The sequence below is a fragment of the Octodon degus genome, unplaced genomic scaffold, assembly GCF_000260255.1.
Source record: "Octodon degus isolate 3935 unplaced genomic scaffold, OctDeg1.0 scaffold00063, whole genome shotgun sequence".
Lineage (NCBI taxonomy): Eukaryota > Metazoa > Chordata > Mammalia > Rodentia > Octodontidae > Octodon > Octodon degus.
In genome coordinates this window covers 8277672-8303885 of record NW_004524639.1, presented here as the reverse complement: position 1 = coordinate 8303885, position 26214 = coordinate 8277672, and the positions used below count along the sequence as shown (strand labels likewise).

Sequence of the window (26214 nt, the reverse complement as noted above, 5' to 3'; positions counted from 1 at the left end):
CCAAAGACACTGAGCCTACATCTGACAATGAACAAATGACATGGTATAATATTGGACATTGTACAAGACAACTAACCTGGACATTTGTTATGAAGAAAAAGTAGTGGATTTAAATAAGTCAAAACATATCCAACAACCAAATGCAATGCATGACCCTTTCTACACTGTCAATTCAAAAAGAGCTATAAAATACATTTTGGTGACAACAAGCATAGTGTGTTTCTGAGCTTTACACTACCTGACACTACTGAACCTGTGTCAACGTTCTCATGTTGGAACAAAGGAATATGCCCTTATTTTTAGCAGATACTTCCTGAAGTATTTACAGGTGAACATTCATGTTGTCTGCAACTTGTTTTGCAATGGTTCAGAAATATAAACATTTATAAACATAAAATAGATATATATTTCTGAATGTAGAATATAAATGTTTCCATATCTTAGAGTGTAAAATGTAGACTGTATATGTATAATATGGAATTTATATATGTATAAGTATGCATATAAAGAGAGAGAGGGAGGGAGGCAGAGAAGAAGAGAGAGTCTACTGAGACAAAATTCTAACAGTAAGATAATCTTGGTGAAGGTTATATGATATCCAAAATTTTTCAAAATGAAAATAATAACAAAAGGAATACATACCATGGCAGTTCTAGACTTGATAAACCAGTCAAATCTAAACTGGGGAGCATTCCGTACACACTGCCTTAATTCTTCATACACATTTTCTCTATCAAAGCCCATTTTGTGTAACATACAAATCAAGAATCTATCTTCTTCCTCAGTATAGTTCTTTCCTTTGCTGGTGCCATACTGAATACGCAACTGATGGAATGGAGCCTTGTATCTTGCAATCTGTGTATACCAACAAAATAGTGTTTTTAATTGGGTGTGCTATTATAGGTCAAAGCTAATCACCAAATTGAGTAAAATTATCTACTAAGAATTTGGCATAAAATACAGTACTTTGGCATCCAGGGCCTTCTTGATACTAATCCTTCTTTGAATTCTTGCTTCTCCACGTTCAATTTGAGCCATGATTTTTTCAATGTCCTGTAATTCATTGCAACGTTCCCAAAATACGGCTGAAAGACAGTTATTATTTTAAATTACTATCATTTAAGCAGATGAATCCTAGGAATTATAGAATAAAAAATAGGAAAAGCACAGTAAACAAACAGTTCAAAATTAGAATTCAGACATATATGTGTATATATACATGCACATTTCAATTACTAAATGCTCCTAATATTTCTTTTAAAACTAAGAGCTCAATAAAGTTTTAAATTAGTAATTTTCTTCTCACGAGATATGAAATTTTTAATTACTCATGCTGAATGACTAAGATTTTAAAAGACACTTCATATACTGATTTGATCTGTTTCTTACTCAAACATAATAAAGAATGGACCAAATACATATAGTGAATCAGAAGAGTACAATATTGGCTAACGTAGCTACGTAGTTAGCAACAATGAAAATGAAGTCATTTATCAACAGGTCAAGTATTTTCTACAAAGAGGCAATTTCTACTAAAACTATAACTTGCTCCTGAAATCACCGACTAATCTTACAGTATTTATAGTGACCTACAACTTCTTTAAACATCAGTAGGATTTGAATTGGATACATAAAAAGAATATTCAAATTACCAAGTCACCCAACCTAATTTCATAGATGAGCCCAATAGTCTCCTGCATTAATGTTACCTCTTCTGACTTCAGTGAAAGGCCTTCTAATGATAAGACTCTCCACTCTCAAACTCTTCATTTTTAGAGCTTATAAAAAAAGATATGTTAGCACTGTCTGATTTTTATAAGCACCAGTATTCACTATTCACTCCCTTAATCATTCAACACATATTTAAACTCCTGCTGTGTATAAAATACTGTATATTCACAAAGGGCCAATTACACATACTTCTCCTATTACTGTAGCCAGCTACATAAGCTCACTTGAAATTCAAAACTGGTGTGTATAAATTAAATAGTTCTGTGGAAGTCATGTTCCCTCACCTAGCGTCAGGTTTGAAGTACCACTGACAGATCCTTTTGTTGCTCCTTTGTTTTTGCAGTGCTGGAAATGGAATCCAAGAGCTCATGTATGCTAGGCAAGCGCTCCACCACTAAGATACATCCCCAGTCCATGAAATTTTTTTAACTCACCCTTTTCTTGCAACTCTAGGCACACTGATGATATATATAGTCTGAAGGAAAATCAGAATACCTCATTGTATTGCGCTTTTGCACTGCTCTCATTGAACTATTGCTGATAAAATTCTCTTTCCCATCTATTGTTCTCCCTAATGCCTTCAACTTATGTGCTAAACTTGAAAAGAAACAGTGTTCATTTTGGTGTCAGTGAATAGGAAGTTTATAAACTTGATGTTTTAGTATATGAAATGAAATCTCAATATAACCTACCTCTGAAGTCCTTGGTAACACCAGAAGACAGTTGTATATTTCCAGGAGGAAAAACAAAGACTTCTCTAAATAAATGTAACTTTTTCAAGCATTTACACAATAGATAAACTAAAAACTCTTATTAGTAAGTATTGATCTTTGGTTTATTTATTGGTATACAATGTTGTTTATTTCCCACTATTGTGTAAACACAAAATTTCACTAGTTATGTTAAACAGACTTTGGGTAACTAGCAAAGAAACCTACACCTATGTTCTAACATCATTTCTATGGGAAAAATGGGCTTTATTCTTAACAGCTCATATTCAGAATAAATTTGAGAACCTCACCTATTTCAAAGGTAGAAATGTCCTATATTTTATATGCAGAAAACAGGTATATAAGCCTGTTTTAAATAAGCTTTCTTTACAAGAGCCTCAGGTTGGATGTGCTGTGATACAGGAATTAGTATTAATTCCACATAATTCAGCAGCTAAACTGATTCTGGTTAAGACCAAGGACAGAGCAGAATGAGGCAGAAGGGCATCCAAGAACCAGTGAAGATATACTTTTCAAGTGATTTTTTGAGATCTGTTCCATCTTGCCTCAAGTTAATAGGGCCAAAAAGACCTGACTAGATAAGACTGGAACCCTGAGAGTATTTGGTCCCCTAAATGGGCCTCACAGGAGCTCTCTCCTTTAAGAATGTCACAGAGAGAAAGGCTACTGCAATCCACTGAAACTCAAGTCTCAGAAATAAACCAAGGAGGAGTAAACTGCAGAGGTGGGAAAGTGGAAAGCTTAATTCTATCAATGTACATTTAATGACCCTTGTTTTTTCAGTCTTTCTTGGCTCTACTAGCTAACTACTAAATACAGCACATTCACTTTTTTAGGATAACTCCTATAATCTTTTTTTAAAATACAATTATATTTCAGAGCTTTTCTGTTGCTATTTACGAATTTTGGTGGACAGGGCAGTCTGCAGGACTCTGGTAAGCTCTGACTGACCTTAGCTCCCACCTTCTGCTGGAGCTGCTCCAAACTTTTAAGAACGAAAGATGACTCTGAGTGGCCATCAAACACAGAAGAGCTGAGATATCTGGGCCTAGTGTGAACAGGTGCAGAGTTTTCCTGGAGCCATTTAAGAACATTGGCAGAATATGGGCAGCCTGTAGAACTCTGTCTGGGTGATTACTGGGAGGGTCAAAAATTCCAAAAAGCAGGAGCAAAAGGCAATCTCAATCCTTTAGCCCACCCAGAACAATTCCAGGAGACAAAGACATACAAGAACTTGGAAATCACACACCTGAAATCTCTAAAATGATAGCAACTGAAGAAAAGAAACAAGTCCACCAGGCTATAGAAGAAATAAGAGCAGAAATAATCTCTCAGGCCCAAAAAGATAGGACAACAGTCATGAAAGAACTGCCCAGCACAGCTAAAGAAAACATAGAAAAACAGAAGAGAATACAAAAATGATGGAAACACTGAATGAACAATACAAGAAAGAATTAGAATGCATGAAACAGATTCACACATATATCCAGGAAATTAAGAAACCCATTGAAAGCTGGCAAAATTGCTTAAATGAAACTTAAGATGACTGTAAGACCTCGAAGACAAATGTTGCAGCTAATGAACATGAAATAAAAAGACCTGTTAAAGCCTAAGTTGTATGGTAATAACAATAAGCTTGTCTTCTGAATGGTTAACAACCTAAGTTGCAGACCAAAATTAGATGAAAAGGAGGGCTGCAAGGAAAGCCAACATTTTGGCCCTAGCCTTCCAAGGTCACTTAAGACTCAGGACATATGAAAGCTTGTACTATGATGTCATGTAACTTGGTAGTGTTCCAAATTTTCGTATCAAGGAGATTATAGGACTAAAGAGGAAAGTGATCGATGATGTAGAGTATGCCTAAGGAGAGTCACATGGAGAGAAAACATTCTCTCAGGCTTTCACACAGAGCACATTGGCCAAGCAATGGCTGTGACTCATCCACATGGCTGACACTCACAAACAATCTGAGGTACAGGATCTCAGGATAAATCTTGAGGGGATTTCACTGACTTTATCAGACCCAAAAGCTACAACTCTTGTTGCATAGGTCCTGCTGTACCTTGGTCTTAACCACCCAGCAGAAAAGTATAAAAACAAAACATAAGAAGTAAAGCCATGCTGTTATGTTGAGCTGTAGGGGACTCAGTTCAACACTTTCTGACATTGCCAGTCAAGTGGAAGACCCAATACTATTACGGACTACTGAACTCTTTTAGATTATTTTGCTGACTTAACACATCTATAATATTCAAATGACGGAACTTAACAAAAAAAGGGTATACAGATGAATGTCCATTTTGTATCTGTGTATTCAAAGTGGTTAGGATAGATATATAGCTACATTCTCTTAATGAATACAGTGATTTGTTCTAATGGTGTTTGTAGATAGGCTATTATGTCCGCATCTTGTACAGCAATTAACCACTGGGAGGAATGTATGCAATGTGTTAGTTATTGAAACAGTCCTACCAATTTGATTTGAAACTGTCTCATTGCTATTTGTTTATCAATAAAATTATGGAAAAAGACCTGTTAAAACAAACAAGGAACTAGGAAATAATAATACAACAGCTCCAAGATGATACAAAGAAAAATAGTATAAGAATAATAGGTGTCAATGAAACAGTGGCACAAATGACTCAAAAACACCATTTGCGGTTGTACTAGCAGAAAATTTTCCAAAGATGAGAAAAGAATCTGATATACAGATAAGCAAGGCATATAGAACTCCACACATTCATAATCAAAATAAATCTACAACTAGACACATAATAATAAAGATCTAAGAAATTCAGCAAAAGAATAGTATATTAAAAGCTGCTAGAGAGAAGAACAGATCACCTACAATGGAAAGACCATCAGAATCATGGAAGATTTCTTAACACAAACCATCGAATCAAGAAGATCTTGGAGTGAATTATTTCAGGTCCCAAAAGAAATTAACTTACAATGCAGACTGATATACCCTGCAGAGCTATCTATCAAATTCAATGATGAAATAAGATCCTTCCATGACAAAGAGAACTTAAAGAAATTATGACCACCAAACCAATCCTAGAAAGAGTATTGGCAGATATTCTAGAAAGAGACAGAATTGATCACAGCTTCCAGAACAACAAGAAGGAACCACCAAATAAGAGTAAGCAATTAAGAAGAGGGAAAAAGTACAGAACCTATAACAGGAAAATACCATGATAAAGACAAGCGAGTATGTATCACTTATAACCGTCAGTATAAATGGCCTCAATTCACTAATCAAATGAACAGACTAGGAGAGTGTGTTAAGAAAAAAATGCAACAATATGTTGCATACAAGGAACCCATATAACTCAAAAGTAAATTCACAGACTGAAAGTCAAAAGATGGAAAACAATTTTCCATGGCACAGGAAGCCAGAAAAAAAGTAGGGTTTGCTAATCTGATTGATGACAATATAAAATACAAGCCAATAATCAAAGAGATAAACAAGGTCACTACATACTTGTAAAGGGAAAACTGCAGGATGAATAGATAACAATTATAAATATATATGCATCCAATATAGGACCACCCATCTACATGAGACAAATTTTAACAGACATGAAAAATCAAATGAGGAATAATACAATAGCAAAAAATATATAACAGCAATGGGAGACTATAACATGTCACTCTCACAAAAAAATGGATCAACTAGACAAAAAATCAGCAAAGAAATACAGTACTAAACCAAACTTGTGAGGAAACTGACCTGGGAGACCTTTACAAAGTATTTCCCCAGCAACAACAGAACGTACATTCTTCTCAGCTGTAACAGGACATTCTCCAAAATAGACCATATACTAGCACATAGACCACTGCTAAGTAAATGCAAAGAAACTGAAATTATCTCATGCATACTATCTGATCACAGTCCAATAAACTGGAAATTACTGACAAAAGAAACTACAGAAACACCATAAACACATGGAAATTTAATAACAACCTCCTAAACAACCAGTGGGTCACAGATGAAATTATAAAAAATTTAAAAATATTTACAATGAAATGAAAATACATATACAACTTATGGAAACCTATGGTATGCAAAGAAAGCTGTCTCAAGAGGAAAATTTACAGCTATAAATTCGCACAATAGGAAAACAGAACTAGCCCAAGTAAACAATCTTATACTGCACCTCAACTTCCTAGAAAAAGAAGAGCAAGTCAAGCTCAAAGCCCAAAATAATGCAAAAATTATAAAGATTAGAGTAGAAATTAGTGCACTGGTGATGAAGTAAATAATACAAAGAATAAATGAATCAAAGAGTTGTTTCTTTGAATGAATAAATAAAAATGAAAAAACCCTAGCCAACCTAATCAAAAAAGGGGGGAGAAAAACAAAGTTCATGCAATAAAGAATGAAAAGGGCCAAATCACTACAGACCCTAAAGAAATTTAGATCATCAGTGCCTACTTCCAAAATCTTTACTTTCACAGAATGGAAAATGCAAAGGAAATGGACAGTTTCCTAGATGCGTATGAAATGCCAAAGCTGAGTCAAGAAGATATACAAACACATCATTATCCAATAACAAAAAATGAAATTGAAAACGTAGTAAAAAACCTAACAACAAAAAAACCCCAGGTCCCAATGAATTCACAGCAGCAGTGTACAAGAAATTTAGAGAAGGTTTAATGCCAACTTTTCTCAAACCCTTCAATGAAATTGAAAGGGAAGCAATTCTCCCAAACTCTTTCCTGGAGGCAAGTATTATTCTGATTCCAAAAACAGAGAAAGATTCAACTAAAAAGAAAACTACATGCAATCTCTCTAATAAATATATATGCAAAAATCCTCAATAAAATACTAACAAACAATGGAGCAAATCATCAAGAAGATTACACATCATGACCAAGTGGGATTAATTCAATGAATGCAGGGATGGTTGAATATATGAAAATCCATAAATGTAATACACTACCATCAATAGAACCAAGAATAAAAACTGCATGATCATATCAGTAGGTGCAGAAAAAGCTTTTTACAAAGTCCAACACTCATTCATGATAAAAACCCTACAGAAAATTAGAATAGATGGTCTAAACCTCAACCTGATAAAAGCAATCTATGAGAAACCAACAGCCAACATCATACAAAATGGGCAAAAACTGAAGGCATTCACTTGAAAATGAAGTAGAGAGGATGTCTACCCTCTCTACTCTTATTCAATATAGTTCTGAAAACATTAGCCAGAGCAATTAGAAAAGAGACAGAAATAAAATGAATAAGGATTGGAAAAGAAGTAAAATTATTATTTGCAGATGACATAACATTATCCAGTCAGGACCTCAAAAACTCCACCAAGAGTTTTGTAAATTTTATCACCAAATTCAGCAACATAGCAGAATGCAAACTCAACTCCCAAAAATCAGTAGCATTTTTCCACAAAATGAACACACTGAGAGAGAAATTAGGAAAACCACGCCTTTTACATTAACATCCAAAAAATGACTTATGAATCACTCTCACAAAGGATGTAAAGAAAATTTTTTTCACTTCCTAGCAAATCTCCAACAGAGTATTTTTAAAAAGCCAACATCTAGGAAAAATTATACCTGACTGTCCCTCTGACAAAGGCCTTCTATCTAGAACATATAAAGAATTTAAAAATTCAGGCCCCATAAATTCAAAGACCCAATTCAAAAATGGACATCTGAGATGAATATATACTTCTCAGAGGAAGAAATACAAATAGCGGGGCTGGAGAGATGGCTCAGTGGTCTAAGGCACCTACTTAGAACAAGCTTGGCAAAGCATCAGGGACCGCGGTTCAATCCCCCAGCACCACATGCCAGCCAGCCCCGCCCCCTGGTGGGCTGAGCTGGCCACACACACACACTACTGTCTCTCTCTCTCTCTCTCTCTCTCTCTCTCTCTCTCTCTCTCTCTCAAATAAATAAAAAAAATTTAAAAAAAAGAAATACAAATAGCAAGTAAATATATGAAAAAATGTTCAAAACAATTGGCCATTCAAGAAAGGCAAATTAAAACAACACTGAGATGTCAGCCAATAACAGATGCTAGAAGCCCTGTGGGAAAAAGGAACCCTTCTCCACTGTTGGTGGGAGTGCAGACTGGTACAACCACTATGGAAATCAGTGTGGAGATTCCTTTAAAAGCTAGGATTGGAGCTCCCATTCAAGCCAGCTCTTCCCCCTCCTGGATATTTTTTCCAGAAGAACTGAAAATGTCAAACCACAGTGATATATAACTACAACACCCATCTTTGCAGCAGCATAATTTGTTATATAACTAAATTCTGAAAACAACCCAGATGCCCATGAACAGAAGAATGGATAAAGATGTTTTCTTTTTATACAATGGAGTATTATTCAGCTATAAAACAGGATAAATTTGGGTCTTTTGCCAGTAATGGATGCAACTAGAGAACATAATCTTAAATGAAGTAAATCAGTATGGTGCTTTTGTGTTTGTTTTTTTTGTTTGTTTGTTTTGTTTTCTGGAGGGTTTTGTGTTGTTTTTTGTTTTTGTATTTTAGTGCAGGGTCTACAGGGTTTCATTACAAAGATCAGACTCATAGTGATTCTCCTGTTTTCAGCTTCCCAATTGCTGGGATTATAGATACATGCCACCAAGCCCAGTCTCAATAGCCATGTCAACATGCCCTGGGGGCGGGGCCAGCAGGGCAGGTCAGGGATTGAATCCCCAGCCACTGTGTCTGCCTAAGCTGGCACTTTAATCCACTGAGCTAACTGGCCAGCTGCCTTTTAAATTTGATTTTACTTTAAATGACGTAAATCAGACCCACATGTCCAAACATTGTATTGTCTCCTTAGTGTGAGAACCTGAAAGAGAAAATGGAATCTGATGGGTATAATGCATACTGAGAAAAGGGAATGAACTTACTTCAAAAGAAAAGAGTTACTGAGTTGAGAGGGACAGGAGAAGGAGTGGGGGAAAGAGATTTATCTATGTATGTAATCAGGATGGTTTGGACAACTGTACTGTGCAATTCTGCTGGTCTATGGAAAAGGAGCAGTTAATGCTTTAATTTGTTTTGTCTCTTTTTTCAATTATTTGCACTTTTGGTCTTCTTAATTTCTTATACATTTCTTTTTTTTTTCTTCTTTCAATTTTACATGCATATATCTGGTAATATGAATAACCAGTTGGAAGACAACACTGTATAACAACAAATGCTGTGAAATTCATATATGTGGTTAAGTGAAATTCTGTATCACTTGTAATATTTTTCTTTTAATTCTAATTTGTACGCTTTAAAAAATAAAAAAAAATACATTTAATACTTTCACCTACATCTTCATGAAATTTTAAGAGAGGGCCAGAGATCTTGTTCAGTGGTATAGCACTTACTGAGTGCACACATGAGGCAATTGTGTCCAGTATTGTGAAAAAAAATTAAGGGGCTGGAGAGATAGCTCAGCATTTCAAGTGCCTGCCTGGCAACTGCAAGGACCTGGGATTGATCCCTCGTACCACATGAGGTACCAGCTCTGGAACCTCGAGCAAGCCCTGCTGGCCACCAAAACCGGGCATGGTGGTGCACACCTGTAATCTCAGCACTGGGGAGGCTGAGACAGAAGGATCACTACAAGTCTGAGCTGCATAATGAGGCACTGTCCCAAATAAATAAATAAATAAATAGGTTTTTTTTTTAATTTTGAAAGGTCTTAGACAAAGATACATTTGAACGATGATAAAGAGGTGAATAAAACACTATGGCTGAAGCTACATACAAACCTGAGTACTCCATGACCTCCTCAGGGGATTTGCCCTCTACCTCTCTAGCAATGTTATCACTGTCATCTCTTCCATACTTCTCATTAGCTTTAATAAACTGGTTAAAATCTCGTTTGGTCCAGTTTGTGAAACCCTGTGAACAAAAAGTCACACGTCATCAGTAGAGATTAAATTAATAAATCCACATTTCTTCCTACAAAAAGATAATTGTTCTTTTGTATAAAATCACTTTTTAAAGTTACAATCAAATGTTGAATAAATTGAACAAGTATAGAAATAAATACTTTTCCATTTTGAAGGAACATACTCCTTTCCAAGCATATAAAGTTGATTTATAGTTTGAAGAAATTGTATAGTTTTTAATTCTAGGTTTTATAGACTTCCATATTTTATAGAAATATGTTATCCATATTTCTACTACACTGAAATACAGATAATTTTTAAATGCTAATATAAATGCTAAAGTCCTGATATGCAATGAATTATTTTACAAATCTAACTCCGCACAAATGAAAAGAGAAGATTGTAATACATTAAATCAAAAGAACACTTTTGAAAATCGAAAGAGAATAGAGAAAAGAACTCTATAGCTCCTTGTAGCATTCCCAACTACAGAAATTTTTATCAAGACTGTATTCATACACAGAATATCCATAAAGAGAATATTATCAATCCACTGAATTTCTTTACTAAAATATAGAAGAACAATTATCCAGTGTTTTAACTATTTTTTGGCATTACTGGCCTAGCCAGGAAGCAACAGATGAAGAATTTGCTTGCCATCCCTATGTCCTCAACCACGATTATCAATGTGAAACCCCAGACATCATAATTTTATGTCTTTGGACTTTAGCTGATAAATATTTCTTAATTTTCACCAGCAGAGAAAGACAATCTAAAAGTCAACTATGAGGGGCAAAAATATTGATTATACTTCTAATTTCAAACTAAACATTGTCTCACTTGAGACTTCCTATTCACATTATAGAGCACATCTATTACATATTGCAAACCATGAGGCACTTGAAGGCACTAATTTTATTTTGGGTACAGGAATTTTTTTAAATAAACAAGCATATTTAAATGTTTGATTTTATCCTATAGTAAGTTCTAAATCTCAGCCAACTCTATTTATATTTTCAAGCTAAATTTTGTGATTTCCTGACATTTCGTTCAAAAATTTCTAAATATACTTTGTAAAATTTCAGTCACTGAAATTAAATGCTATAACAAGTCAAAGATATATATATATATATATATTCATATAAATATATCTATTTAACTGACATATAACTATACAGTCAGTGGGCACACTATGACATTTTGACATATGCATAGATTTATCCATTTTGTATTGGCAACATTCAAAAACTATTCTGTAATGATTGATGTGAAGATTTTTCTACTACTATGTATTACTCATTAAAAATGCTGAGAGTTTGGCATGGTAGCACATGCCTGTAATCACAGCACTCAGGAGACTTGGATTGCCAGAAATTTGCAGTCAGTCTGGACTACATCATGAGTTCAAAGATACCCTGAACTACAAAGGGAGCATTTTTCTCAAAACAACCAAAAAAACTTCAATAAATAAATTTTGCTGCAATTTGTAATAGCTAAATCTTGGAAACAACCCATATGTACATCAACTGAGAAATGCATAGAAAAAAATATGATATTTATATACAATGAAATATTATTCAGTCATAAAGAAGGATAAACTCAAGACATCTATAAGTAACTGGATACAACTTGAGCCCATACTCTTTTTTTTTACAGAACTGGGGATTGAACTCAGGCCCTTACCCTTGCCAGGCAAGGTCTTATTCTACAAAGCCACCTCCCTGGTTCTGAGCCCATACTCTTAAGTGAAATAAATTAGACTCATATGTAGAAATATCACATTGTCTCCATGGCGTAAGAAACTGGAAGAGTATATAAGGAACAAAATATACAATAGATATTGTAAAATAGGAAGAAGTTGCTCAAAAGAAAAGAGGGACTAGTTTTTTTGAAGTTTTTTTGGTTGTTTTGAGAAAGATGCTCCCTTTGTAGTTCTAGAGTGGTGGGGGGAGAAGGAAAGAAGGGAAAAGAAAAAAAGCAAAATATAAGATAGTTACAGTAGTAATTTCTAAGAAAGTTTGTGCTAATATTGTTCAGAGAATTTTTATATGCCAATATCTTGTAATGAGCAACTACTCTGAAGATAATAATATAGTGTATTATCTGTTGTTATTCTATTATTCTGTTATGAAATTTGGAGATTTCATAAAATAAACAATATATATAAATTTTTCTAGCAACATCCTATACCAAGGGGGTGTCACATAGTATATATTTTTATTATTTGCAAGTTTTTATACTGTACCTTTTTCATTTACTATTCTAGGTTTCTTTGGAAAAAATGATTCAAAACTTGTGAAACCAATAATGAGTTGAACATATTTATATTTGGTTCTGCTGGTTTTTGAAAAGTGCAGTTAACACTTAAATTATTTTTCTTCTTATTTTTATTTGTTCTTTTTAATTTCTTATAACTTTTTGTTGTTGTTTTGTTTTGTTTCAAAACCAATTTTGCATGTTTATATCGGGTAACCGAAACAACTAATTTGAAGATAACATCATGCAATAGAGCAATCATTGTTGAATTCTTATTACTTTGATTAGTAAAATTTTGTATTGTTTCAAAGGCTGTCTTTATTACTATTTTGTATTCTTTAAAAAATAAAAAATAAATAAAAGAAAATATTACTATCTTGTTCAAATAGAAACCTTTCCTATTTAATAATTGTTTGCTTTTAATTACACAATGATAACCTGAAGAAATTTCAAAGATCTCTTAGCACTAAATTAAAGTTCTAAGAAAAGATGAAATAAATTTTTTAAATAATGAAATTATTCCATAAACAAAAGATAGGTAGGGTATAGCTTCAGGAGACAATTCAATCAAAAAAAAAAGAACTTAAAGCTTTGAATTCATGTTAGCAATTACTGTATATCAAGATTCAAATGCATATTCACTGATCTTGCTACAATTGGTGAAAAGTATGTCATACTTGTTGTTATTGACATATTCTGCATATATGTATGGTCCAATATTTCCAAAGAAGCATATTCTGTAAAAGGGATTATTAAAAATAGAGACATATCATCTAAATTTGTTCAGAGTTTTGTGAGAGTGTTTTATCCGGATACTAGGCCAATATAATAAAAAGTAAGTTTTATCTATATTTTTCTTTTTTCTTATTGGTTGACCAGAAGTATTTCAGCCACTTAAAATAGTTTACTTGTGTGAGAAGTTTTTCCTTTTCTTCTGTCTCTTCCAATGTGAGAGGTTCAGCTCCATCAATCTTTTTTTGCTCTTCTCTTTGAGCCAAAGCTGGATTTGGCATCTCAGGATTCCTTGGCACCTATTAACCAAGAAACGAGTGATGGATACACTGTGAGACAAATTAATTAGTAAGGGCATATATGTACATATCAATCTTATTTCAATAATAAATGATATAGAGTCAAAATCTGGATGACACAATGTCCTCTCCACATTTGTGTTACTATGATATTATTAAAGAATCATTCTTGTGCCACAAGGCATTTTAAAGTTAAAACCCATTTGTAAATTAGTGCCACATTATATTCTAGATTTCATTGTATTTGGAACACAGTACATTCTTGTAATATTGTATTATATGGAATAAAATGTTTGGCAGTAAAAAGGCCATATCCCTTTGGTATTATATAGCAGGGTAAAGAAGGAGCAGTACACCTACAAATGATATCCAACACGAATAGCTTCAACATGCGAGTAGAATGAAGTGCTGTTATTGCCTGCCAGGGCTTATGAGGGGAGACTATTTTTATATAAAATGCAAAATCTAAAAGTGATAGAATAATGAAGAAGAAAAACGTAAGAAATAAGAAAATTTGAGAGTGAAGGGAGTAGCAGAGACTATCAATAGCTGCAATGGAACCAGCAGTCAAAGAAAAAACAGATTATAGCAGCAGTGACCAACAGCAATTATAAATGGTGTTTGAGGTACAGAGCTGCAAATATATCGACAACTGAGAAGAGAGTTTGAATGAAAACCCCTGAGGACAGAAGCTTAGCTCTCCAAGGAGTCAAGCAGCCACCTGTATCTCAAAACTGTAGCCCAAAGGGCCTCAGAGTGTCATGATGTCATGGTGAGCACATACAACCAGTATGATTCAGCAGTACAGGGCAGCATTCATCATGTGGAGGGATAAACCAAGTTTTTCAGCCCAAAGCCTCATACCATCGCTGCGTGCACCTGCAGCTATAATGCAGCCCAATGATTTAAGAGGGTGGGTACAGAACATGTGGAGTATGTTGTACAGCATTGCATGAAGCATGATAATAAAAGGGTTCGCAGTAAGTCTTCCACTGTTTAGAATGCACTTGTATCCAACTGACTCATTTTCTACAAGTATCAGATAGTCAAAGTTTGACACTAACGTAATTATAACACATTATAGTATATAATTTCTCATTGCTATACATATTTCATAAAGTTCAAATTGCATTGTTATAACTTCAAAATGAGTTTTGAAACTACTGTATCCAATCATTCATCATATGTAAATTCTGGGCATTAAAAAGCAGTTTCATTTGTAATCATAGTATTAGACAACCAAGTTAGAATGCATTGGTTAAATATCGATTATGTCTAAAGCACTATGATAAACTGATTGGAATATGAAAGAAATGCTGGACATGCTGCTGTCCACTAGGAGCTCAAAGTAGTTGTAGAATTTTGAGCCATACCTTAAGAATCCTAAAGTTGTAGGGAAATGGAAGAATATTCTAGGCTGGAGCAGGATGAGCAAAAGCACAAAGGCAGAAATGTACAGTAAGGAGTGTAGAGCACTTATGTTAGCATTTGCGGGTACAACTCATTGGTGGAACACTTACCTGGCATGCGTGAAGCCCTGGGTTCCATCCCCAGCACCACAAAAAAATGTGAGGACTTATACTGAGAAGGAACAAAACACAAGGCCAGGTACAAACATATTTAGCAGGCCCTGAAACCACCCATGAGGCACTGGAGACTTTTGAACAAGGGAGTAAGGTGTCAAAATATAGTGTTTTTCTGTGAGCCTTGTGCTGAAAGAATTGAAATAGAAAAGCAACTAGAAGCAAGAGAATCTGCTAACTTTTATAACCTATGTATGAGGTACAATCATCTAGTCTAGGACAGTGGCAAATGGAAATGAAAAAGAAAATGTAAGTTAAAAATTAAATGTAGTCCAGAGATGGGAATGTTTGTAAAACTCTTTTCCACAGCTAAACTCAGTTATAAAGTTACATGCACACCAGCAATCTTATTCCCAAGGATTTATGGAAAGAAATAAAACATGTTTATGCAAAGCCTGTTACAAGAATGCTCTCAGCAAATTTTCTCATTACAGCCCCAAATCAGTGAACAGCTCAGATGTCCATCAACTTAAAAAATGGATAAGCAAACTATGATCTATCCATACAATGGAATAGTGTTGAACTGCATAAAAGAACACACCACTGATACATAGGACAATGTAACTGCATCTCTACAACATTATGCTAAATGTAAGACGCTACACACACAATGTACGATTCCATTTATGTGAAATTCTTGAACAACCTAATCGATGGTAAAAAGTAATGTTAATGTTAGAACAGTAATTACCTCTGGAAAGTGTGTATGGGCACTGGCTGAGATGAAACATCTCCTAGGGTTACAGTAGGAAATCTTTACAGAGGTTTGGATCGTGCACACATTGGTCAAAATGCATTCAATGATACACTTAATATTTACATGTTGTCCTGTGCCTAGATTTCACTTTAAAAAAGAAATCATAAAAATAATGGACTCTGGCTAAGGATAAAACACATTTATGCTTCAACTCTAGAATGCATTAAAACAGGAAAAAATATCCTTATTATATAAGGCTGGAGAAAGGGAAAATTTTAAGTAACTGTGTATGCTGTTACAGAAGTAAGCTGTAAAATATATTTGCTGTATATATGGACACTCACTGTACAACTATATCAGCATCTTTGAATTTGGAAGTTATTATTTTTGAAAAAAATCATAGATATAGCTCTAAAGTTTAATGGACCCCTTAAATTGCTGGTATGTGCATTACTTTTACTTCAAAATTTAATTCCAAAAAAACTCTGACTTTTAAGATACTTCTCAAATACTTTCAAGAGCCAGGGAAATAGTTCAGTGGAATAAGTGCTTGACTGGGAAGTACCAGGTCCTGAGTTTGATCCCTAGTACCACCAAAAAAAAGGAAGAGGAATCAAATACTTTCAAAATTTCAATGTTCAACAAAACAAATTATAACGAAAACATCTGATTAATGATAGAAAATAAAAATACTCACATAAAATAAAATGTTTATTCCTACACAGATGTCCCTAATACTAAAGCCTTCCCATGTAAAATCAGAATATTATGTAATACCATTTGATTTTAGGATCTACTGCAGAAAATTTCATTCATGCCCACTGAACATAATATAGCAAAGCTTAAGAATGACTTCACCACTGCTTATCTTTACTATCTAACTTTTAGAAGTGGAAATTATTAAAATACATGGCTGCTAAAAATGTTTGCAATTTCTCTATCCTCCTCCTATTAAAATCTTCTTGTCATCATTTGTTTTCTGAGAAACACACTTTTTACCTCATGAGGTTCCTATTAACATTAAGCTTCCAGGAATAATTTCAAAATGCTGTATAAGAATTAAGCAGATGAATTATAGACCAACAGCACCAAACCGATACCGAAGGGGCTTCTAAAGTACTCCTAGTCTACATTTTATTATAATGCCCAGCAACAAAATGAATATATATTAAAAACGGCCATTTGGGCTGGGAAGATAGCTCAGTGCTCTAAGCACCTGCCTGGCAAGTGCAAGGACCCAGTTCATTCCTTGGTACCTCACACCATGCTGGCCCTGCACCAAGCTGGGCACCAAAACCAGGCATGGTTGCACATGCCTGTAATACCAGCACTGGGGAGGCTGAGATAAGAAGATCACTATGAGTTTGAGCTGTGCAACAAGACCGTGTGCCTAATTAATTAATTAAGAGATTTTTTAAAATTGCCTTTTAAAAGGAAAATACCTCAATTATTGTTTGGATTTCTAGTCAAAGCCTAAACAATTTGTGATTAAAAACTGTAAAATAGTGGCAACCTTTTTGAGATCATGATTTCCTAGGAATTGAACAAGGATTTCATAGAAATATGGAATACTAAATTAAATGTGACAGCACACAAAATGAAAGCAGTAACCTGAAATCAGCTCACCATACTTTCGTTCAGCCACTGCAAAATAAGTGGTCCACAATGGTAGTTCTAAATCTTGCAAAGATTATGAAACTTTCTCAATTTGTCAAATATTTATACTTTTCCCCACAAAATTATTTATTAGGGATACATGTTAGAATGTTGCACAGCTTTCAACTTCAAATATGGCAAAACTTTCACTGTAGGTCTTCAATAAAATTTCCAGATACTGTGGATTTTTATACTGCAATTTAAAATTCAATTAAGTTGTTCTCTTCCAATATAAAGACTTTAGTGAACAAATGGTTAAGTAGCGAATAATAACCCCTTTATTCAAAAGAGCAAATTAAGCTTCTGAATGTGCCTAACTTGCAACAAGCTCGAAGCTTAGCAGGAAGAATTGATATATAATACGCCATAAATCACTAAGTGATTAGGGTAAAACAAATATTTTGGCTTCAAATAAAACAACTCTTTAATTCCAGGCCTTACTATCAGCAGTACTGCTATGATCTTGTTGTGCTGAATATGGGAAGTAGAACAAAATAGATAACAAAACTTCAAATACAGGGATTCTCAAAGAACATTTTCTGAGGGTTTCCAAACTAGCTACCCCCCACTCCAAATCACTACAGAATGACTTTGGGAACTCAAAATAGAACATTACAATGAACAATGGTGCCCTATGCTACAGACAATATCTTTCTACCTTTAGTCACCAATCATTTAAGTAGAAAGGGGGGAAGGAGTCACTTTTTGAAAACCTGACTACATATAGAGAACAGCAGATGACTCCATGATAGCAGTTTTGTTCATCTGAGACTAAACTAGTGCTCCACTCTCCTCATGGCCCTGGTGAGTTTTCAGAAATATTGAGGAGGGGGGTGAGTGCTGCATACATCTAACAGTTATGTATTACACGTCACCCTTGAAGCTGTTGCAGATAACATGCCATGCTAATCTCTCTAGAGTCTGAACTCAACATGAAACCCACCCAATTCAAGAACCCACCTTAGCTCAGGTCCATAGTTCCTGGTAAAGAACAAAAGAGACAAGGTTCAGAAAGGACCAACATCCAGAATATATTGTTTTGTAAATCCTCAGCTAGGCATGCACAGTGGGAATCAAGGCAAGTCTTAGGACAACACAGAAGCAAGTCACAATGGGGCTGAAGAGACACAAGGCCAAGAGCAGAATAGTAGGACATTGGGTCTCCTCCAACCTCCAGCAGCACAGTCCAAGTTGCCACTATCTTCTCTCATTTTGATAGTTCAGTAGCCTCTTGGCTGGTTTCCTGGATAAATTCTCCATTCTCTGTGCCACAGCCAGAGTAACTCTTCAAAAATGTAAATCTGATCATGCTTTACCACTATAAACAGTATGATTTTGAACAAATTAGTCAACTTATGTCTCAGTTTCCTCATCTGGAAAATAAGCAGTGGCTCCAGGGCTGTTAAGAGGATAATGAACTAATACGTATAAAGAACTTGGAACAGCATATAACACAAGTAGCCCAAGTAAGTGTCTTTTACCCCCTGCCCAACCACCTCCCCATCTTAGAAACATCTCAGTGGTGTTTGCTTTGCTCTAAAGTTCAGCTTCACTACATGCCCTATAATGCTCCGTGTGGCTGGCCTCTACTGTCACACCAGCTGCATGGTTGCCTTCTTGCAGTTCCAGAAAGGGGCCTCCCTCTTCCCTGGTCAAGGAAAGATGGCCCTGCCAGCGCACTTCTCTCTTGCACTTCCCATAGCTCACGCACAGCTCTCTAATGTCAATTTGAATGGCACTCGCTTTAGGGCTCGTGGTGGTGGTGTAGCAGTTCCCATTACGTGGCCATGTAATGCTCTATCATAGCACCCTTGCTAGGTACAGAACTTCACAGATAAGGGCATCCTTACACTGTGCTGTTTGTTTAATGTCTGTCACTGCCATTATAACCGAAGTTCCAAAAGATCCTGTCCACCTAAGTAACCACTTCATCCCAAGTACTTAACACAGCACCTCAAACAGACAAGTGCTCAACACATAGGGGTTAAATGAAAAAGTCCTTGCACTCATTCTTATTCTCCTTCTCTTAGCACTTCTTCCTGGAAGGTGAGGAAGCAGTCATCATGAGCTGTAACACAGCATGAATTCCATGCCTGCCTCCTCAACCCCACTCACCCCTTTCTGCTCTTCTTACACCTCTTTTCCCCTCTTGCTTTCTAACATCATTCACAGCTGTGCCTTCACTCCCTTGTCTTCTAAGATTTCCATTGCCTCTATCTTCTTCCAGCTGGCTAGCACCCAGAGAGTCACTGTAAGACCTCACCACTCTAACCACAAACTGCCTGTAATGAAAGACACTATTTACATCCAAACCAGGTCTGTGGCTAGAATGCGGTGAGCCATGTAATTATCTTAGGGAACAAAATTTCAGTATCTCTAAAGAAGGAGCATAAACAGTTCTATCATCAAGTATGATATTTTATTGCGGCCACTTGACTACCACTTGGCCTACCTCCCAAATAACATGTCATACCACTATAAACACAGTCTTTATTTAGGACATTGAAAAGAAGCAGAGCTATGTCACATGCAGAAATAACCCAGAATGTTGAGTGGAAAGAGCAGAAAATTTGAATACTGAGAACTGTGGTTGATATCAGCATCTACAGCATCCTTAAGCAAGGCCACTTAACCTCTCTGAATTTCCTCACCTATGATATGGAAATGATACTGATACCTATTTCATAGAGTTGTTAGGAATCAAATGAAATATTATTAAAGTACTTATAAACTATAAAATACTCCACACAAATATTTGGTTTATTCCTACCTGAGGCCTAACATTTTCAATACATTGTCAAGTCTCACTAGTATCAGCCAATAAAAGTACAGAAGATAATCTTCTAAACCTTTATTATGAACCTTTAATAAGGCAATATCTGTTTGTTTAGCATATGAAGTTAATTAATACTTTCAGTTTTTATTTTTTATTTTGAATCTATAGCCTAGCTATTCATTCTGACATATCACTATTTTTACTTTCTTTAAAACTTGTCTTATGCTTATTATTAAAAAGCTATGGTGATTAAAAAATAATAACATGGTTCTAGCACAGAAACAGGCATGAGGGATCAAGGAAACAGAAAAAAAGATGCAAAAACAACCCAGGCACAATCAACCGTTTGATCTTTGACAAAGGAGCCAGAAACATGCTAGAGGGAAAGGAGCCTCGGTAGCAAATGATGCTCGGAAAAGTGGCTATGCACTTGCAGATCCAGATCTGTGTTCCTCCCCCTGCACTAAACTAAAATCAAAATGGATCAAAAATAAGAATATAGCTAGAAGCAGCTGGACTTCGTAGCACATGCCTGTAACCACGGTGCTTAAGAGGTTGAGGCAAGAGGATCATTGCGACTTTGAGGGCAGCCTGGCTACATAGTGAGACCCTGTCTCAAATATCCAAAAAGTAAATCAAAGATCCAAATATAAAAACAAACAACCTGGTGGTGGAAACAGGCAAAACTGTTGATATACTTGTAGGCAAGAACTTCTGAACAGAACTCCAATTGCACAAGAAATAAAACCAACAATCAACAAAGGAGATTATATATAATTAAAAATCTTCTACACAGCAATGTAAGCAGCCAACAGAGTGATGATACAGCCTACAGAATAAGAAAATTTTTGCCAACTATTTCTTTGACAAAGGATTAATATCTAAAATACATAAAGAACTCAAAAAAATGAGACACCCAAAAGAAAAGACCCAGTCAAAAAATAAGCAACTGAACTGAATAAGCACTTCTCAGAAGTACAAATGGCCAATAAATATGTGAAACAATGTTCCATATCTCTGGCCCTTACAGAAACCCAAACAAAAGCAACACTGAGATTCTATCTTACTCCAGAAAGAATGCCTGTCATCAAGAAATCAAATAATAACAAATGCTGGTAAGGCTGCAGGGGAAAAAAGAAGCCCTTCTACATTGTTGGTGGGAATGCAAACTAGTATAACCAGTATGGAAATAAGTGTGGAGATTCCTGAAACTCTAAAAGTAGGAACTGCATTAGACCCAGCATTTTGCTGCTAGGTATCTTCCCAAAAGACTTACAACATTACATTACAGGGACACATGCATACCTAAGTTTATTGCCACATAATGCATAATAGCTAAATCATGACTGCAGTTTATATATCCATCAACGCATGAATGGATAAAGAAAATGTGGTACTATGTTTATACACAATGGAGTACTACTTTGCTACAAAGAAGGACAAACTTGAGTCATCTGTCATATTGCTAAGTGAAATAAACCAGACACACAAGCTTAAATAGTGCATGTTCTCTCTTACATGAGAAATCCAAAGTATAAAGAAATTAAGGAGAAAAATTAAAGATAATAGGAAACAGGGAGATAGATCTTCCACAAATGGAAAGGGGACTCAGAGATGGAAGAAAGAGAAAGGGAAGGGAAAAGAAAGGAACATAAAAAAGAATTAAGATATGTTGAATACATGTACCAATTCCCCACAATGAATATAATTATTATGCACCATAAACATGTACTAATGAAAATTTAAATTTAAATTAAATAATAAAATAAAAACAAAAAGTATATACTATAGGTATTACTCTCCTGAAATATTGGATAATTCTCCATTAATCCCTATTAGTGATGATCCTCTTGGGTGATTCGTCAGTTTGAGAATTTACTTCTAGTTAAATCTCGCTTTGGTTTTAAAACTGTTGTATTTACTCTTACATTAAGATGGAACACCTAGTCTAGATTAACAGTTTATTGTATCTTAAAAGGTTATATTACGCTAATCTAAAAATTGAAAAATTACCTTATAACCTATTGTCTTCCGATAATAAAGAATTTCCTTTTCCAGGAGCTCAAATAAACGTGGTGGGAAAAATTGAAAATCCTGAATATTTGGCTGTTTTGGAGGACGTGGAGCCTGTGAGGGGAAAATGCATTACATATACATTTGTTTTAACGAGTTATATGAAGTGAACATACTTAATTTTACTATTTTATATAAGGAAAAATAAATACAGTGGAATCTATTTATATAGCTAGGCCATACGAAGTACTTTATTTTATTGTTAGATAGTAGGGACTGTGATTTGGCATTGTTATAAATAAATCTGTATCTTAGACCATGTTACAAGATCACTGTACTACAGTGTTTCAAAACTAGCCTCGCACTTTTACCTTTGGAATCTTTGGCTCACTGACACGCAAAGCCTCTCTAAAGTAGGCATCCACTGCGTAGTTTGCTTTGCGTTCTCGTTTGGGAGGTTCAATCCATTCCACCATACCATGCTATGTACGACAAGCAAGAACAAGGGCTTTAATTACTCCAAATTGTTTTATTTCATGATCAAGGCTGAAGAAGCATGAGAAAAATCAAAGCTGTTAGAATCAAAACCTTACAAATGCCTTACAAATCACAACTATGCCTCCCAAATTCCGGAACCTGTACTGTACAGCAGTTTAGGTGCAAAGATGGCTTTTGTTTCCTTTGAGAAAGTAGCTTAAAAATTTGTTCTTCCTTAGTAACTGAGATTTTTGTATAATCTGCGTAGTATGCTGTGTCAATTTAAATAAGTGGGAAATAACAAGAAAAAAGTAGTATCAATTCTGGTTATTGAGGTATGTATATGAAGTATAAAATCCATGAGAAGGGTAAATGAAGAATATCAACATGACAGGCATTTATGCATCCACCATCCTCCAAGAGAAATGTTAAAATGAAAACACCTGGATGGGGTTCGATCTCTGGCATGCCATGCCAGCCCCATCCCCAGGGTGCACTGAGACCATGATTGAGACTGAGCATGATGGTGTGTGCCTCTAATCCCAGCACTTGGGAGGCTAAATATAGGAGGATCACTACAAGTCCAATCTGTGTAGTATGACCCTGTAACCCTGTACTAAATACATAAAGAAAGAAAACATCTGGAAAGGTAGCTGAGGTATAGTGGGAAAAGCAATGGAATCAAAGAGACCTACATGAATCCAAATTCTGTCATTTTACCAGCTGTACAACTTTGGGAGATGATTATTATTGTATTTGAATTTTCATCAGAATTACTGTATCAGCATAAATTATCAGAATTGTTTTATCTGTCTGTAAAATGAAAATAATACCTACCTTGAGGAGTCAATGCAACCGTATGGGACTGGGGTGTAACTCAGTTGTGGAATGTATGCTTAGCATGTACAAAGACCTAGGTTTAATCCCCACCACCAAAAAACAAACTAAAGTGACAAAATTCATGAAAGCATTAGTTAAGTGGCCAAGAATTAATTGTAAGGTATTATTAAACCCCCAAAGTAGTGTGAAAAAATGAATTGGTAACATTATACAATTTTACTCTTTGATTAGCCAAAACACAGATCTCAGCAGCCAAAAGACAAAATTGACAATGGAAATTTCTAAAGACTGAGGTATGGGCTTCTAATGCATATGTTTTTCTTGATTTCAGAGTCCTTAGCCCAGTGACATTAGGTAAGACAATACGTGAATGATCTACAAGAAGCCAATGATCTATTTTTCTGATCTACTACTCTGATTCATCAGTCCACTTGTTCTGATCTAAGGGATAAGTTCCAACATTGGCATTATATTAAGAGTAGTTGATAAACTAAGATGATCAGGATAGTAAGTGATCTACAAACCACTTGATGAAGTAAAGACTAAAGTCAGACATCATGGTGGCATTCACATCAATGAATGTCTACAATCAGAAAAGAACACAGTTCTTTATTGATCTAGATTAAAACCAACATGAAGATTTACAAGGAAATAGATTTCTACTCAATATAATTTAATAACTACATGTCATGTATCTACTGTATCACCTGAAACTCAGTGTCCAGGATACAAAGATGAATAAAATAATCTCTTTCATCAAAGAGCATGTAAATCAGGCTGGGGGTGTGGCTCACTGGCAGATCAAATGCCTGGCAAGCACAAGGGTCTGGGTTCAATTCCCCACACTACAAGAAAAGGACCTTATAAGTCAAGTGATAAGTTTTCTGAAAATCAGAAAATATAAAATAGTGAAAGTATTCTGGGAGGTCTAAGAAACCCAGCATTATAACATTTGAACAAAGATCAGACATGTGTCCTAATTGCTCTTAGTGGGATTTCTTAATTACAAGAAGGGTTAAAATAAATGATTTTTAAAGTCTGTTCCAAGGCTAATGATTTTATAATATGATGTTTAAATAAGATGAGAAAAACCCACAGCTGGGGCTGAGAGTGTAGTTCAGTGGCTCAGTGCTTGCCTAGCATGTGCAAGGATTTGGGTTCCACCACCAGAAAGAAAGAAGGAAAGAAGGGAGGGAGGCAGGGAGAGAAGGAAGGAGAAATGCACACCATAGCACACTGAATTTTTCTTTTCATCCCAAATGGATTAATATGGGTTAATAACAATGGAAAAGAAGGGCTGGCCAAATAGCTCAGCTGACTAAAGCGACTGCAAGCAGGCTCAGAGGTCAGGGGTTCTATCCCAGGATTGCCATGCCGGCCCCACCCCCAGGGCAAGCTGAGATGGCAATTGAGACTGGGCATGGCGGTGTGCACCTGTCATCCCAGTTCTCAGGAGGCTGTAAACAGGTGCATCACTATGAGTCTGATCTAGTAGTGAGATCCTGAACACCCTGCAGACTTTTCCCTAAAATACAAAAAAAAAGACAATGGAAAATTGTATATACAACCAATATTTATTTTTCTCAATTGAAGTGAAAATAAATTACTAATAGTTTAAATTGACTTTCTTAAAGTAATGTATTTGGTCATTTAATCTATGCTTCTTTGAAGGTCTTGATATTCAAATTTGAAATAAATGTTAAAGATCGATTCCTGAAGTTTAAGAAACAAATCATTCTGAATCAGTTGGCTTATTTCAAAGTATAATAACAATAATTTATTCAAGTTAATTTATTGAGAATTAGTCTCAATCATCATGATTCCATTCAATAGGCATATTAATGAAATAATGCTATAGGTTTAGCAAATAATAAATGAAAATCTACCTGAACATAAAATTTCAATGATTTATAAACAATATTCCCTCAGACTTTCAGTTTCTTTCAAAGGATAACATGAAACTAATTTAAGATCCTATCCAGGGCCAAGAGTGGTGGCACACTCTTAGAATCCCAGCACTTGGGAGACTCAAGCAGAAAGATCTCTGCAAGTTCAGGCCCATCATAGGATATAGTGAGTTCAATACCAGCTTGGACTACATAGCAAGACCCTGTCTCACAAATAAAAAAAACCTATCCAGAAAACATAAATAAACAGGAATAAAATATAATCTCATTACATTATATTAAAAAATCTGATTTTAGACATATTGCTGCTGTCAGGCACTTAATTTAAAAAACACAAATTATCATGATTATTAAAATTTTCCAGACCCAGTCCTAGCCCAGGTCCGGTGAGTCGGTGAGTGTGTGGAGAGCTTCCTGCTACCCTGTGCCTGCGGGACCAGCACCAGCCCAGGCGCAACATGGGCCGGACCCTCTCCCTCCCCCTCGGGCCACCCCCCACCACTCCACCTTACCTGCCCCACCCCTCCCGCTGAGTAGGAATTTCTGCTGAGTTCCGGGAACCCCCAGACCCAATCCTAGCCCAGGTCCGCAGCGGGAAGGAGCTGAGCACAGCAGCCAGACCTAAGCCAGACGCAGCTGGATAACT

At 35.5% G+C, this 26214-nt stretch overlaps 1 protein-coding gene across 3 annotated transcripts in view; it reads right to left on the bottom strand.

Annotated features, from left to right (window-relative positions):
* Smarca1 (SWI/SNF related, matrix associated, actin dependent regulator of chromatin, subfamily a, member 1) overlaps positions 1-26214 on the bottom strand; it is a 95156-nt gene that overhangs the window by 14296 nt on the left and 54646 nt on the right. For 2 of the 3 annotated variants that reach the window (XM_023718826.1, XM_012515427.2), the window contains exons 18-23: positions 22716-22826; positions 22345-22458; positions 13497-13619; positions 10210-10342; positions 967-1085; positions 643-855 (exon numbers count right to left, since the gene is read on the bottom strand). In XM_023718826.1, coding sequence (XP_023574594.1) covers positions 643-855; positions 967-1085; positions 10210-10342; positions 13497-13619; positions 22345-22458; positions 22716-22826 — 813 coding nt within the window. The remainder of the gene's footprint in view (positions 1-642; positions 856-966; positions 1086-10209; positions 10343-13496; positions 13620-22344; positions 22459-22715; positions 22827-26214) is intronic. The other variant, XM_023718827.1, reaches the window with a different exon arrangement.